The 15,837-nt window shown below is 39.3% G+C and overlaps 1 protein-coding gene across 2 annotated transcripts in view; it reads left to right on the forward strand.

Moving 5' to 3' along the window:
• The first annotated feature begins 6,260 nt into the window (after window positions 1-6,260).
• The window catches only part of EDEM3 (ER degradation enhancing alpha-mannosidase like protein 3), a 73,278-nt gene continuing 63,701 nt past the window's right edge, over window positions 6,261-15,837 (forward strand). The window contains exons 1-2 of one of the 2 annotated variants that reach the window (XM_081299033.1): window positions 6,261-6,705; window positions 11,453-11,498. In XM_081299033.1, coding sequence (XP_081155159.1) covers window positions 6,545-6,705; window positions 11,453-11,498 — 207 coding nt within the window. In that variant the 5' untranslated portion in view covers window positions 6,261-6,544. The remainder of the gene's footprint in view (window positions 6,706-11,452; window positions 11,499-15,837) is intronic. The other variant, XM_081299034.1, reaches the window with a different exon arrangement.

Consider the following 15,837-nt stretch of genomic DNA (forward strand, 5'->3'; position numbering starts at 1 on the left):
CCCTCCAAAAATAAAAAATAAAATAAAACCTTCCTGGAATTGAACCAAATCTAAGGCACACAGCAAAAACAAAAACAACAACAAAAATTACTTTAATCAGAGAATTCCAGGTTGTCTAGCTGGCCTTATTATTGGTCTCTGTTGTCATCCTGCCATTGCTGCCAATCACTGTTGAGGGTCCACTGTTGGCAAGACTCAGGCATCATCAGAGAAGGTAAGAAAATGTCAATGGCTGTAGCTTAACTTTGGTGCAGAAGCTCCAAAAAATAGTAAATATCAGAGAATGGCCCATGAAAAATAATGGAACAATAGCCACTAATTGGCGTAAACAGAGTCAACCAGTGACGGGTCTATGGGTGACAGAGGGCTGCCTCTACCTCACACAATAGCACTTTTTATTTCTAGCAGCCAGCTCACTGCTGAGCCTTAGGCCAGCATAATCTCTTCTAGAACCCTCTGATGAGAAAAGACCAGCATTTCTCAACCCACACACATGGACCCACAGCTTGCTTTCTTTATCATTTCAGGAAAAGGCATTCCTGTGGTCTGGAATTTTGACTTTGCCTGAAAAAGGAATGCTCTTCCAGTAAATGCTCTTTCAATGCATCCAAGAGATGTGCATCTCAGTTCCCACAACTGACTGGTAAATCTAATTCTACACCAAAGGTGTGATTTTCATATTATACTTTTTTATTAAATTGTTTGTTTATTCTAATTTGTTATACATGATGGAAGAATGCAATTCATCTCATATTACACATATAGAGTACAATTTTTCAAGTCACTGTACACAAAGTATTTTCACACCATTCGTGTCTTCATACATGTAGTTAGGGTAATGATGTCTAACTCATTCCACCATCATTCCTACCCCTTTGCCCCCTCCTTTCCCCTCCCTCCCCTTTGCCCTATCTAAAGTTTCTCCATTCCTCCCATACCCCCCTCCATTGCCTTTTTGAGTCAGCATCCTCATATCAAAGAAAACATTCAGCCTTTGTTTTTTTGGAATTGGCTTGCTTCACTTAGCATTATATTCTCCAACTTCATCCATTTACCTGCAAATGCCATGATTTTATTCTCTTTTAATGTTGAGTGATGTTCTATTGTGTACATATACCAAAGTTTCCCTATCCATTCATCTACTGAAGGGTATCTTGGTTGGTTCCACAATTTAGCAGCATAATTTGTGAATTGTGCTGTTCTAAACATTGATGTGGCTGTGACCCTGTAGTATGCTGTTTTTAAGTCCTTTGGGTATAAACCGAGGAGTGGCATAGCTGGGTAATGGGGGTTCCATTCCACGTTTTTCAAGGAATCGCCATACTGCTTTCCAGATTGGCTCAGCAGTGTATGAGTGTGCCTTTTCCCCCACATCCTTGCCAACACTTATTGTTGTTTGTATTCTTAATAGCTGCCATGCTTACTGGAGTGAGATGAAACCTTAAGAGTAGTTTTGATTTGCATTTCTCTAATTGCTAGAGATGCTGAACATTTTTTGTATGTTTGTTGATTAGTTGTATATCCTCTTCTGAGAAGTGTCTATTCAGTTCCTTGGACCATTTATTGATTGGGTTATTTGTTGTTTGGTTTTTCTTTTTTCTTTTTTTTGGTGTTAAGGTTTTTGAGTGCTTTATATATCCTAGAGATTAGTGCTCTATCTGATGTGCTTGTGGTAAAGATTTGCTCCCATTCTGTAGACTCTCTATTCACCTCACAGATTGTTACTTTTGCTGAGAAGAAGCTTTTTAGTTTGAATCCTTCCCATTTATTGATTCTTGGTTTTAATTCTTGCTCTATAGGAGTCTTATTAAGAAAGTTGGGGCCTAATCCAATATGATGGAGATTTGAGCCTACTTTTTCTCCCATTAGGCGCAAGGTCTCTGGTTTAATTCCTAGGTCCTTGATCCACTTTGAGTTTTGTGTGTGGTGAGAGGTAGAGGTTTAATTTCATTTTATTACATGTGTATTTCCAGTTTTCCCAACACCATTTGTTGAAGAGGCAATCTTTTCTCCGATGTATGTTTTTGGTGCCTTTGTCTAATATAAGATACCTTTAGTTATTTGGGTTAGACTCTGTGTCCTCTATTCTGTACCACTAGTCTACAGGTCTATTTTGGTTCCATCATATTATACTTAATGTGGTAGAATTTGGGTGCAAAAGTCCCCCTACCTTAGTGTTCTGGGGTAAGTATAAAAGGAAATAGCATCAAATTTTGTTAAAATGCATATTCTTGGGCAAAAGAGATTGAAAATACAGCTTAATTTCAATATTAGATCTCAAATCATGTCTGAGAAATAGAAAAAGGCCTGGGGACATCTTTGGGGTAGCAAGTCATCTGAATTCTTCATTCTCTCTCTTGGAATTTGGATAAGTCAGGCAGGGAGTCAGTCCACAACATTCACTGACTACTTTTTTCATGAAGTACTCCTTCTAGGGCCTCCAGTCCCAAGCTGTGAAAGTAGAATAAGCACTGTCTTGAGTTCATGATTGCAAGACTGGGTTCTCAAGAAGAGAAGTGTTTTGGAAATTCCACACACTCACAAACAATGGGAAAAGCGATGTGAAGAATGACAAAACCACCACTCCCAAATTCCATGCTAGAATTTTAAGAGTAACTGGATCTGTAATATTAAAGAATTCATTTAGGGGCAACTGCTGCTGTGTAACCTGTCTCATGCAGCTGGTCCAAGCCTCCCAGACTCTTTCTGAGCCATAATGTTAAAGTGGAGCCTCTCTCTTATGTTTGTGAATCCATATGGTTCTATCTAAGCTCCTACTCCTTCCTCACAGCTGACAGAACAAAGATATTTACATAAGTTACAAGGCTGTGCAAACAAACTCTTAGCTGGTTAAAGGGCACTTTATAAATGACTCTTATTCTTTCTTTCTTCTACTTAATATTCTTTTTTTTTCTGTAGTAAGTATTGAACCTAGGGGCACTTTATCACTGAATCTTATCCCCAGTCCTTTCTATTTTTTATTTTGAGACAGGGTCTTGCTAAATTACTTAGGGGCTTGCTAAGTTGCTGAGACTGACCTCAGACTTGTGAGGTCAGCCTCAGCCTCTTGAGCCACTGGGATTACAGACCTATGCCACCTCACCCAGCAATTTCTTATTATTTCTAATGGGCTTTACCCATCTATGAATTAGGCGGATCCATAAAGTCTTTATATTTTATTCTCCTTAAGGGCTTTTCACCAGTGTTTTCTCCCGTGTAAAACACCAAGCTCTCTCAATTAATTCCTATATCCTTTTAATCAGTAGTATATTGGGCTTATAAATTTTTCCTAGGGTCCAAAACTGATAATTAAGACTTCCTATTATTTTCATTAAGGTGTTAAAATGGATTCTCCTTTTTAATTATTATAAGTATTATCTCCTTTTCTTTCTTTGTTTTTTGGTGCTAGGGACTGAACCCAGGACCTCACTCATGCTAGGCAAGCCCTCTACCACTAAGCTGCACTTGCAACCATAAATGGGTTCTCTTTTGAAATGCATTTGTAAATAAATATACATTTCACTTCCATGGGGGATCCACCTTAGATTATGATACATTTCAATACTTTTTAGGCAACATCAGCTTCTCTACTTAGAGGTTTGCAGGTCAGTGAAAAATGGACTCAACCATTAGCTAAAAAATAAATTTTAGTAAAGAAGAAAAAGATGCTTATTATTTAGCAAGTCAACAAAAAATATGTTCTGGCTTCTCAATGATGACACTTAAAAATGCAGTGTTAGCTTCAAACAAACAAAAATGCAGACAATGTTAAATACCTAAAAGCCAGTATCTCTCTTTCTTCAGTATGCTGCTTCTTATTGACAGTTAATAGTCAAATTGGACTTCTTATGAAGGCTTGAACAGCAGGAAGGTAAAGAAAACTGAGTCACTGACAATATTCCACTCTAACTGACTTGATTATATTTCCATTAACTCAAAGCCATTGACTGTTTTTCAATGTTCTTTGTTCTTAGTTTTCAAATACTGGATGATTGGTGTTGACCTTTAATGTGTCATGTTCTCTATCACACAGCCAAGATCAACTCATAGGTATTTATTGATTTAGCTAACTTCATCATTAAGTTTGCCAGAGAGGATCCAGGATTTAACCAATGCAGGATTGCAGGTTCATAAAAAGATAAAATTAAACACTGTTTAGAAATGACCTCATGTGATTTACAGCATTTATGTATGTACCTAAAAACCATATATTTTTTTATTTTATAGGTGAGAAAACTGAAGTGATCAGAAAACAAAAATGCTCAACATTTTAGTAGGAAACACACAGGTTGGAGTTTTGGTACTAAATAAACAAGTCATTACCCTTCCAGTGGTCACAATCTAATGAACATGATAGACTGTGAAATATGAAATAATAAAGGCACAGACTACAATGGAGGAACAAGAGGAGGGTGACTTGTACTGACTGGAAGGTTAATAATGGTTTTGTGGGCCGGAGTTATAGCTCAGTGGTAAAGCGCTTGCCTAGCATGTGTGAGGCACTAGGTTTGATCCCCGGCACCACATAAAAAATAAACAAATAAAATAAAGGTGTTGTGTCCATCTACAACTAGAAAAATATTTTTTAAAAATGATGGTTTTTGTGAAGATGGAGTCTGATCCAAGCCTTAATGGGGATTGTGGGTATTCTACAAAGATGGTGGGGTAGAAGAGGGATCGGTAAGAGCAAAGGCACAGAAAGGATGTAAGATCCTTGCATAAGTTTTGAGGACAGGGCAGGAGAGAAGAGAGAAAGTGTGCAGAGCATTTGCAGATGTCCTTGAATGCCAACTTGGTAGCAGTGTAAAAAAGAACAGGATGGTAGAGAAATCACAAGGAAGCCATTGCAATGGTTCAGGAAAGAGGTAATGAACACTCAAACTAAGCAGAAGTAGGAGTAGGAAGGCAATAATTAGAAAGATACCAGAGGTAGAATCTATGTAATCTGGCAACGGACTGGACACCAACTATAAGGGAAGAGGATGAGGTGAAGATGATTCTAAATACATTCATTTTACATTTGAGCTACTCTTGGGCCAGGCATAGGAAATTTCTCTTAGGGAGGGTGGGTATAATGATCAGGGCATACACTGATCTAGAAATCAACCAAGAAATAGAGTTGGCTCCATATAAGAAATCACCAAGGAATAATTAGAGAATGAAGAGAAAGAGGACAGAAAGAAACTTGTATTTGTAAGAAGAGGAGGAGGAGGAGGAGGAGGAGGAGGAGGAGGAGGAGGAGGAGGAGGAGAGATGGGGAGTGAAGGAAGGGGCGTCACTAATGGAGCCTGAATGGTTAATCAAAGAGGTAAGTGGTAATGTTATACAAGCCAAGGAAGTATCCAGAGATCTGAACTCCGCTGAGGGGACAAATAAGCAATTTACTGTGGTCACAGAAGTCACATCCATGCTCCTCCACTTTGCACTTACTGAAATACCACAAAAGAAAAAGCAATGTGCTTTTTCAAGAGGAACCTACAGCTCATTTTATCTTACACCTAACTTTTTTGATAACTAGTCCTTATGCACCCTTCTTCGTCTTTGTGGTTCTGACCCAGTGCTAAATGCAACGACTTCTGAATCAGACGCTGGCTGCAATGCAATCCAGCAGTGTCAGGAGGATTGGTTCACTAATTCCTCTAAGCCTCGGTTTCCTCGTGTGCAAATGATGGAGGGCTGGTGGTGGGTACTTACCTATTAGAGTCAAGAAGAGTGTATAAAATAATGTAAGTAACACTTGAGCACAATGCTGTCAAAGGCTTAACTCATTTGCTGTTTTCGTGTTTTGTAATCTCCCTGAAGGCAGAGGACGGTTCCAACACTACTTCCTAAGCACCGACCTAGGTATGGTGCGCCTCATCTTGTCCGCCCTCAGGGAAACATCCCGCGTAGGAAGAGGGATCAACAGCTGACGGGACCCTGCAGCCCACCCTAGGAGGATGTCGCGGGGCGCTGGGGAGAGCGGGGCGTACGGAGCCGCTCGCGACCCGCGAAGACTACACATCCCAGGGTGCAGCGCGCCAGCCAGGGAAGCAATTTACGGAGGAGGCGCGAGCAGGGATATGGGGGTGCGGGGCTCCACAGCGCAGGCTGGGACTGGAAGTCCCCAGGTGGCGACTTGGAGGGTCGGAGGAGGGTCGCAGCGGCGGATCCCTCCCCCGTCCCGCCTTTTGTCCACGTCTTACTTCTCAGGGCCAATGCGCTCGCCCGGCGCCGGCGCTGGCCCTCTCCAAGGCGGTCTCCATTGGTCCTGAGGCTCAACGCCGAGGCCCTACCCGGAAGTAGCGTTGGGGGAGGCGGTTTCCTAGACTACGACACCGGAAAGCTGGGGGAGGCGCTCCCTGCTGCTGAGGGCGGAGGGCGGTGGCAGCGCTGGCGCTGGGGACCGGCTCGGTGGCTTCAGCAAACAGTTTGGCGCCGGCGGCTGCCCGCCTCACTCCACGTCCCGCCCGCGGCACGGCTTGCAGCCCCCTCGCCACCGGCGTCTGGCGATGTGTTCCACGGACCGGGCATAGCAGCTGCGCGTGCGCGGAACCGCGGGGCCATGAGCGAAGCCGGCGGCGGCCGGGGCTCTGGGTCTCCGGTCCCCCAGCGAGCGCCATGGAGCCTGGTGGCGGCGACGGCCGCGCTCTGCCTGGTGTCGGCCACGTCCGTGGGGACGGCGGTGGCCGCGCCCATGAGTAGGGAGGAGAAACAGAAGCTTGGGTAAGGGTGCTTGGCAGCCTGGGGTGGGTTTCCTGGTGAGGCTGACCACAGGCGAGGTGCCTGTCATTGACACCCGGGCGCGCAGTGGCCTCCCCTGTCGCGAGTGGAACAGCTGCTGCCGCGCGAGGACCTCGGAGGGGTGGACCGGGGTCCGGGAAGATGGGAACCGCTGCCCGCGACTTGACCTCGAGAGGCTGTCGAGGTGTCGCTCGGGCTGTCGGTGACATGTGCGGGCTCCTTGAGTCCAGCCGTGGTGTGTCAACACAGCTGCCATGTCAGTGACCCGTGAGGGGGCTACAGCCCATGTAGCCGCGTGCGAGAGTCCTGAGGTTGCCTGCCCACAGAGGCGTGGTTAGATTTCTCGCCCAGATGAACTCCCAGCTGGAAAATGTTGCTGATCTCGCATTAGTTAAGGCTTACACCTGTTAGGGAAAAGGGACGTTCATTGGAACTTTACAGATTTTACTATTTCCTTGCAGTGTTTTCCTGACTGCGGTTTTCATAGTAGACTGTTTGATAGTATTAATCAAAAGTCCTAAATAAGTGTACCTACTCACTGTACCCAGAGTCGTTTTATCAGCTTGAAAGTGTCATAAAACTATCAGTTGTATTTTCAGCATTTAATTTAGGCTCAGTAATGCTAATTGGCACGAGATTCCGCATAAGAATAAGAAAAAAGCCGAGAACCAATAGAAAATGGGCAAAAGTATGAACAGTTAAGTCAGAGAAGAGGGACTGCAAGTGGTCAATAAACATGAAAAGTTATTCAACCACATAAATGTAAGAGATACAGATTAAAACAAGACAGCTGCTTTTGCCTAACAGATTAGTAAATACAAAACACAAGGATACTGTACTGGCTAATTATGACTTGGGGAAAAAACTTAATGGGAGTGTAAATGTGACTTACAGACTGTATCTGTAAATTTACAAAATTAAAATTGTGCATACTGTTTGATTCATCAGTCCTACCCCTGGGATTCTGTCTTGGAGAAATAAAAGCACTGAGATTGATGTACATTATAAGAGAACTGTTCCTTGGAGGGAAATGCTTGAATATGTTGCATGTATTATGGAGTAGATTCACGCATTAGGAAGAAGGAGGTGCGTCCTTAGAAGGCTGTTCAGGATGTATTCCAACACACACACACACACACACACACACACACATGCACAAACAAGTTGTGGAATAATCTATATATAGTACTATACCATATTTTTTAAAGAAAAAAATATTGTCTAATAAGATTTGAAAAAATGAAAAGATAATTATTTCGTAGCGTTAGGATGAAAGGGAGGTGGAACCATCAGGTTTTAATTTATGTACTTTATTTAAATGATTGCAAAAATCTATTTTAAATAAAATAGCAACAAAGATCATAATGGAAAAAAGATAAAAGTATTAACTATCAAAACAGAATTACCCAGTAAACTAATTAGTGTCTTAAATTTTCTCAGTGAATTTAATGTATCATTGACAACTTTTAATGAATACCCCATTTTGTTAGTACTTTACATGTGTTGTCTCTGTGATACTATTATTTCATGAGGTGAATGGGATTTTCATTTTATTAAGTGAAGAAACTGAGATTTAAGGTTAACTTGTTAAGAGTTGTGAAGCTAGTAAGTGGTGGAACCAGTTTTCAAACCATGGTCTGTCTGATCTCAGATCCCATCCATTGGGCACTTTCTTAAAACTTAGACATATGAAGTTGATTATGGACCATAGGTATTTTATTTGACCATTGTTTTTTCTCCTTAAAAAAATTATTTGAAGGAGTCATTGGATAACTCATTTTTTATTAGAATTAATTTTCAGTTGGAAAAATCCAACCAAATGGGCTTGAGATTTCAGCTCAAAATTTGAGATCATTTGCAAAAGTGAAGTACAGTTATTTAGGCTTCTTAATTTAGATTGTCCTAGAATAAGAGTAGAATAAGACTAACGCTACAAACCACAAATACATGATGACTTTCCCCTTTGGAAACTTTCAGAACGTGAACTCTGATTTATTAGATTTACCTGTGTGATTTTTTTAAAAAGTCCAAATAAAATTTATGATAAAAAGACAATGCCCTACCCTCTTCCCTGCACCCCAAACCAAACAGAAAATAGAAAACTGGGATTGTTATGAATAGTAAGCAGTTGCTTGTAGTTTGTGGATTATTTACCTGATCATAGTCTTATCTTTCATGGAATACATTGTTCTTTAATTTTGTTTCCAAATGTTAGGGCAGCTTTTGCTAATGCTATCTTTTTTGTTTAAAAATGACTATAAAACAATTCAATTACCATAGGTGTTGGCTGGCAATGTAACTTTAAAAATTATCTAAAATGAAAAAGACATGATTTTTAAACTGGAGATATGCTTTTCAATACATTTTTATTCAGTTGTTGAACAGATATAAAATCTTACAGAAACATTTTTTCTGTTTAATATAGCAATTATTTTGTATTTAGATATTATTTTGTGTTTAAATATGTCTCTCTTAGGACTTGTAAGTCAGAGAGCAGCTAGATATTAAATATGTCCACTTCGAAGTATGTGTTGTGAAATTTGCTGATCATAAGAGATGCGTAAATGAAAGGATTGGGAAAATAGTGTGTCTTACTTGTAAGCAATCATAATTTACTTATAATTTTGAAAATTCAGTGCTTGCAAAGTTGGGTTAGCAAGTTAAAGCTTGTCATTTGGAACACTCCCACCTAGGCACTACCATTTCTAGTTATAGCAATTTCTACTTCTTGGTTTTAATCATTTTTAAAAAATATTTTAGTTATAGATGGACACAATACCTTTATTGTTTATTTTTTATGTGGTGCTAAGGATCAAACCCAGTGCTAGGCAAGTGCTCTACCACTGAGCCACAACCCAGCCCCCATTTTCTATCATATCTATACAAATTCATAAAGAATGAATGTTTTAACCAAGTGAATAAAATATTTCTAATGATGAGGTGTTGTTTTCCTTCTGTTACTGGGGATCCAGGACCTTGTGTGTGTTAGGCAGGCACTTTACCACTCAGCTTCATCCTCAGACAGGATCTTGTTAAGTTGCCCAACCTTCCTTGAACTTTGAATCCTCCCTCCTGCCTCAACCTCCTTAGTAGTCAGGGATTATAGGCCTGCACCTGGGTTTACTGATTGGGTGTTTTAAAATTATTATTATTCATTTAAAAAAATGTTTTCAGGGCTTATTCATATCACAAGTTTGAGTGTACCTGATTTTGCTGGTCTTTATAGCCAGGGTCCAGAAATTAGGTCTTTTCTGTCTCCTAGGTTGTTGATTATCAGTATTTCATCATCCACGATTGCAATGACAAAAATAACAGTTGCATTATAATAGGAGGCAAAATAAAAATACTATCTATTTCTTTATACTTTTTCAGTTCTTGCTACTAGTAATTGGAATTTGGGGAAGAGTTAATAATAGATTGTTTAGCTATTGTCCTCTGTTAATTTTTGAGAGCTCTGACCTTGTCTGGCCACAACATATACTTTTGTGGTTTTTCTAATAGCATTCAAGCCCCTGAACGTTGAGACACTGATTCCTTTGCCCCAACCTTATAGGTGGTTCTTTTGTTTTTGTTTTCTGTTGTTGTTGTTATTATTATTATTATTTTGCACTACTGGGAATGAACCCAGAGGTGCCTTACCACCGAGCTACATCCCCAGTGCTTTTTGTTTTGGGACAGAATCTGACTTAGTTGCCCAGAATGGCTTTGAATTTGCAGTCCTCCTGCCTCAGCCTCCCAAGTTGCTGGGATTACAGGCATGTGCCACTACGTCTGGTTCATAGGTTTTGGTTTAGTAAATCTGAAATCCTTTTTAAATAGTCACCTTGAAGGTCTTGAGTGATGTTAGCTACAGCATATTAATTTTTTTGAGCCTTAGGTTTCTCACTTTACAGGTGAGTACTATTTTTACAGGGTTTTTTGTTTGTTTGTTTAAAGGGAACAGAGTATATCATAAAATATATCTTTTGGAAATGTGACAAACCATAAATATATTCTTAAACTAGGCATTACTGCTTTTATTCAGTTTATCTGGAAAGACATTGGCTCTGTTAAATATTATTTCATATCACTATTCACACACACCCATCCCTCTCTTTTGGTAGGACACATAGGATAAATAATGAATGGTACCAATAATTATTTCTTTTGGAGCTCTCCAGTAGTATTTCCCCTTCAAGACATATTAAATAATTATGTTAAGAGGTATAGTAATTGGTTTTCTTTTTTCTTTCTTTTTTTTTTGAAGTTTTTGTTTTTTTTTAAATATTTATTTATTTTTTTAGTTATCGGCAGACACAACAAGTTTGTTGGTATGTGGTGCTGAGGATCGAACCTGGGCCGCACGCATGCCAGATGAGCGCGCTACCACTTGAGCCACATCCCCAGCCCCAGTAATTGGTTTTCATCATCAGATTTCCTTCCCTCTTTCATAAAGATTCCTTCCCTCTGTTCATGGCACACATCATTTGCAGGTTTTTTTTTTTTTTTTTAGGAAAAATTATAAGATGAACTTTTTTTCAATTACCAGGAGTAAAGTTTGGCCCAGCTCTTTGCAGTGAATTTATGAAAATTTATTTACTAACTGGTATATTTCCCGACTCTCTATGTCCCCGTCTAACTAAATATTTCTTTTGCTTTTTGTTGGAATATTTAGGGAGAATTAACTTTTTGTAACATGATAAATATAATGTATTTAACTTTTCTCCATTTCTGTGTTTTTTGAAATTAGGAATCAAGTACTGGAAATGTTTGATCATGCTTATGGTAACTATATGGTAAGTAGAAAGCTTATCTTTTCATTTATATAAGCTGATTATTATATGGGCACCATAACTGGGAATTTTGAAACCCACATTACTAGCATATTTTTTAAAGAAAGTTTTTATTGTGTGCATGTGAGCAAATATGTAATAGTGAGTTCCACCTTTATGTATAATTATAAAGCACCAATTAACAAAATATGGAAAGAAATTTTTAAAAAGATTTTAAAAACATCTGGGCAAGCATAAGCAACAGAATATGGTGGTTCTAAGTGAATGGATAGATTTTCAATTTATTCTTACCAAATAGGTAATAATAAATTGAAAATCGATCAATCATTAATCTTTGTATTTAAAGTTTCCTTGGAGCTGGGCTCTGTGGAGCAAGCCTGTAATCTCAGTACCTTGGGAGCCTAAGGCAGGCGGATGAGAGTTCAAAGCCAACCTCAGCAACTTAGCAAGGCCCTAAGCAACTCAGTGAGACCCTGTCTCTAAATAAATATATATTAAAACGGGGGGAGGGGACTTGGGATGTGGCTCAGCGGTTAAGCGCCTTTGGGTTCAATCCCTGGTACCAAAAAAAATAAATAAAGCTTCCTTGGGCATTTTCAACAATGCTCATTGAGTGTTTTATATAACTAGATATTAGGGATGAAAACATGAAAAAGAAGTTAGCCGTTACTTTAAGGAAAATTCTTAAGTTAAAAAACTTTTATTACTTTATATAATCTTTGAAGAAAACTATTAAAAGAGACGAATTGTATCACCTAGCTTCCATTCAAATTATATCCTTGTGAACTCTGAATTGAATATATTTTGCTCTCTGCTATACTAATCTATACATCTATACTGTTTTAAAACTCCTTTAAAATGAAATATGGTTTCAGTTTTACAAGGTGAAAATTCTTAACATCTATTATACAATCTGTAGGGCAGATTTTAGAGTTTAAAAGAAAGTTTTGCATATAAATTTGTGTAATTTTAAGTGTTCAATCAAATTATCCTGAGAATTACTTTTCTTTTTTCTTTTTTTGCATAGCTAGGGATTAAACCCAGGGCCTCTGGCATCCTAGGGAAGCAACTTTATCACTGAACTATATCCCTAGCCCTAGAATCACTTTTTATAACCTTGCTTTCACATTTAAAAAATATGTCCTAGGCGTGGTGGTACATGCCTATAGTCCCAGCGGCTTGGGAGGCTGAGGCAGGAACACAGCATGGGCCTAAGCAATTTAGTGAGACCCTGTCTCCAAAAATAAAAAAGCAGATTGGGGATGTGGCTCAGTGTTTGAGGGCCCCTGTATGGATTCAATCCTTGGTACCAAAAATGAAATAAAAATGTTGGCAGATTTTCTTTTATGATTATAGTCTTTAAAATGTAGTTGGCAAAAGTTTGGCAGGGAGCTAAGTAGAATTTTGTTTTCAATATTTTTCAAGAGGTATATAGTTCTTTGAATCCATTTTTATTATATATCAACCAAATATCTTCATATAGTAACATCATTATTGTTGATGGACATCTGAGTATATGTACTTTGTTTTTATCTTTTTAAAACATGTTTTACATTTGATAATCCTTGTTCTCTTTTATATTGCTCATTTAGTACGAGCACATTTTGACTTCTTAATATTTTAGAATATGATAGTAATTAAGTTTTTGAATCTACATTGAAAACAAGAGTTTTAAGTTTTAGACTTCGCCATTCCCTTAATATTTTTTTGAAAATTATTTATACCTGCTTAATTCAGTTTGGATAAAGCATAGTTTAACAAGTCTAGGCTAATGGTTTTGAGAGGGGCAGGTAGATTCATGCTCTACTCCCCAAATCATAGTCATCTCATAAATGTAGACTTTTGGTTAGAAAGTCGAAAAAAGTATTTAACTAGATAAATTTACTACTTCTTACTAGGAATAGGAGCCTCTCTTTATAAAGCTTGATACCTTTAATATCTTGTGTCTCTTAAACAACAGAAAGTTATACCAATACATTTTTTTCTCACCATAGAGTATACTTAAATAATGAGTTTGTGACAAAGCAGGTACTGAGGGCAGTCTTCAGTGAACTTTTTGGCCCAGTTCCTTTTGTAATCTAACCAGGTTAACTTTTTGCTACAACTACTTATGAGATTTAAGCTAGAGAGATTTCAACTCCAAAGACTGGAAATTTCTGAAAGCAGCCTCTTCCATATTTCCAGTGGGCCATACTCACTGCAATTCATTTTTAAATGTTCAAATATTTTACAATCTGCATGACTCTTGCATTGTCCTCATGTTAGGCTCAATCTGTGAGGTATGTAACCCAAGATTTAGTCTAGAGTTTATCCTTCCCCTTTTCGGGTTCTCAACTGATATGACACAGTTCTAAAATATTAAAGAGAATCCAGGTACCTTTTAATTGTTATTTGAAGTTACTTGAAAAGTTTTTCTAGTTTCTACATTCCGAAACACTGTTAGCTTGTTACCAAAAATGTATTAGTTTTAGGGTTAGATGGTTTTGAGTTCAACTTCTGAGTCTGCTCTTCACTAGTTTATCCCTAAACTGATCATTTAACCCCTTGGAGCCATGTCTTAGTGATGTAAAATGGAGGTGATTACAAAGTACTATTGTAAACAATAAGATTTTTTGAGAACAGAGACTCTTTTTCTTTATTTTTAATTTTTTATTTTCTGTGCATTGAATGTGGAATATAAGTGCTTATTAATTTTTTTAAAAGTGAATTATTGGTAAAGATAAAATCAAGTAATGTTTATTTTTTGTATTTGAGTATTACACTCCATATTTGCCTTTTCCAAAGAAATAATAACTTTCTTCAAAATATGAGTTTATGGCCAGGCGAGGTGGTGTACACCTGTAACCCTGGTGGCTCAGGACGAAGAGGCAGGAAGATCACACGTTTGAGGCTAGCCTTAGCAACTTATCAAGGAAGCCCTATGCAACTTAGTGAGACCCTGTCTCAAAATAAAAAATATAAAGGACTGGGGATGTGATGTGGCTCAGAGGTATAGCACCCCTAGGTTAAATATCCAGTATCAAATCAAAAAATAAAAATACAAATTTATGAGGTTGGGGATGTGGCTTAGTGATGGAGCACTTGCCTGGCATACTGAAGCCCTGGGTTCTATCCCCAGTAACTAACACACACACATACTCTCTCCCTCCCTCCCTCCCCCCCTCTCCCTCCCTCCCTCCCCCCCTCTCCCTCCCTCCCTCCCTCTCCCTCCCCCCCTCTCCTTCCCTCCCTCCCTCCCTCCCCCCCTCTCCCTCCCCCCCTCTTCCCCCTCCCTCCCTCCCTCTTCCCCCTCCCTCCCTCCCTCTTCCCCCTCCCTCCCTCCCTCCCCCCTCCCCCCTCCCCCCTCTCTCCCTCCCCCCCTCCCCCCTCCCCCCCTTCCCCCCCTTCCCCCCTCTCTCCCTCCCTTCCCCCCTCTCTCCCTCCCTTCCCCCCTCTCTCCTCCCCTTCTCTCCCCCCCTTCCTCTCCTCCCCCAGCCCCCCCTCCCTCTCTCCCTCTCTCCCAGGTTCCATCCTCATTATCCCCCCACACACACACATACACACACTCATGTTTATGGTGAATTTGGGGTTCTTAAATCTCCTTACTTTGTAATTGTCAGTTGCTTACTCTGCTAAAATGTAAAATATCTGGTTCATGGTGGGCTTTTAATAAATGTTGATAGCTTTTCCTCATTTCATAGTTTTCCTTATATTCTCTGGCCTAGTCTGTAGTTAACAGTTCCTTTAGCCTTCTTAGTTCCCAGGAAAACAATGGTATTTTCCAAAGACAGGCAACATAATGTAATTAAGAGCAAAAGCTCTGGGCTTGGAACAGGATACCCTTAGGTGGCTCTGCCACCTACCAGCTGGGTTACAATGGGAAAGTTACCTAATCTCCCAGAGCCTGTTTCCTCATCTCTGTGAAATAGAGACAATGGTTTGCAAGCCTTATAGTGATAGGAAGTGCTATGCAAGAATTGACTACTACTCCTCACAACTGCTACTGATAATAGCTCTATGTAAGAATTTACTACCTATTCTACTAACAACTACTAATAATAACTACTACTATTATTATTATGTATCCTCTGCCTGAGATTGATATTGCCCTCTAAAATTCATTTAAGCTTTAATTCTGAGCTTTTTCTTCAGATTGTACAGAGAAGTTCCTTAAAACACATACATTCTTTCCTGTTCTGTGCATGTGCCCTTTGAGTTTACTTTTTATTTCTGGTCATGAAATAAAAGGTTTTCTTCAGTTTATTTCTTAATAAAAATGTCCTGCCTGCTCTTGGTAGATTATTATATCTCTGCTATCCCTGGAGTTACATTCAGGAATTTTCTGATCTCCTCAATTATTGGC

Source organism: Spermophilus citellus, assembly GCF_964194105.1.
Source record: "Spermophilus citellus genome assembly, chromosome: 6".
Classification (NCBI taxonomy): domain Eukaryota; kingdom Metazoa; phylum Chordata; class Mammalia; order Rodentia; family Sciuridae; genus Spermophilus; species Spermophilus citellus.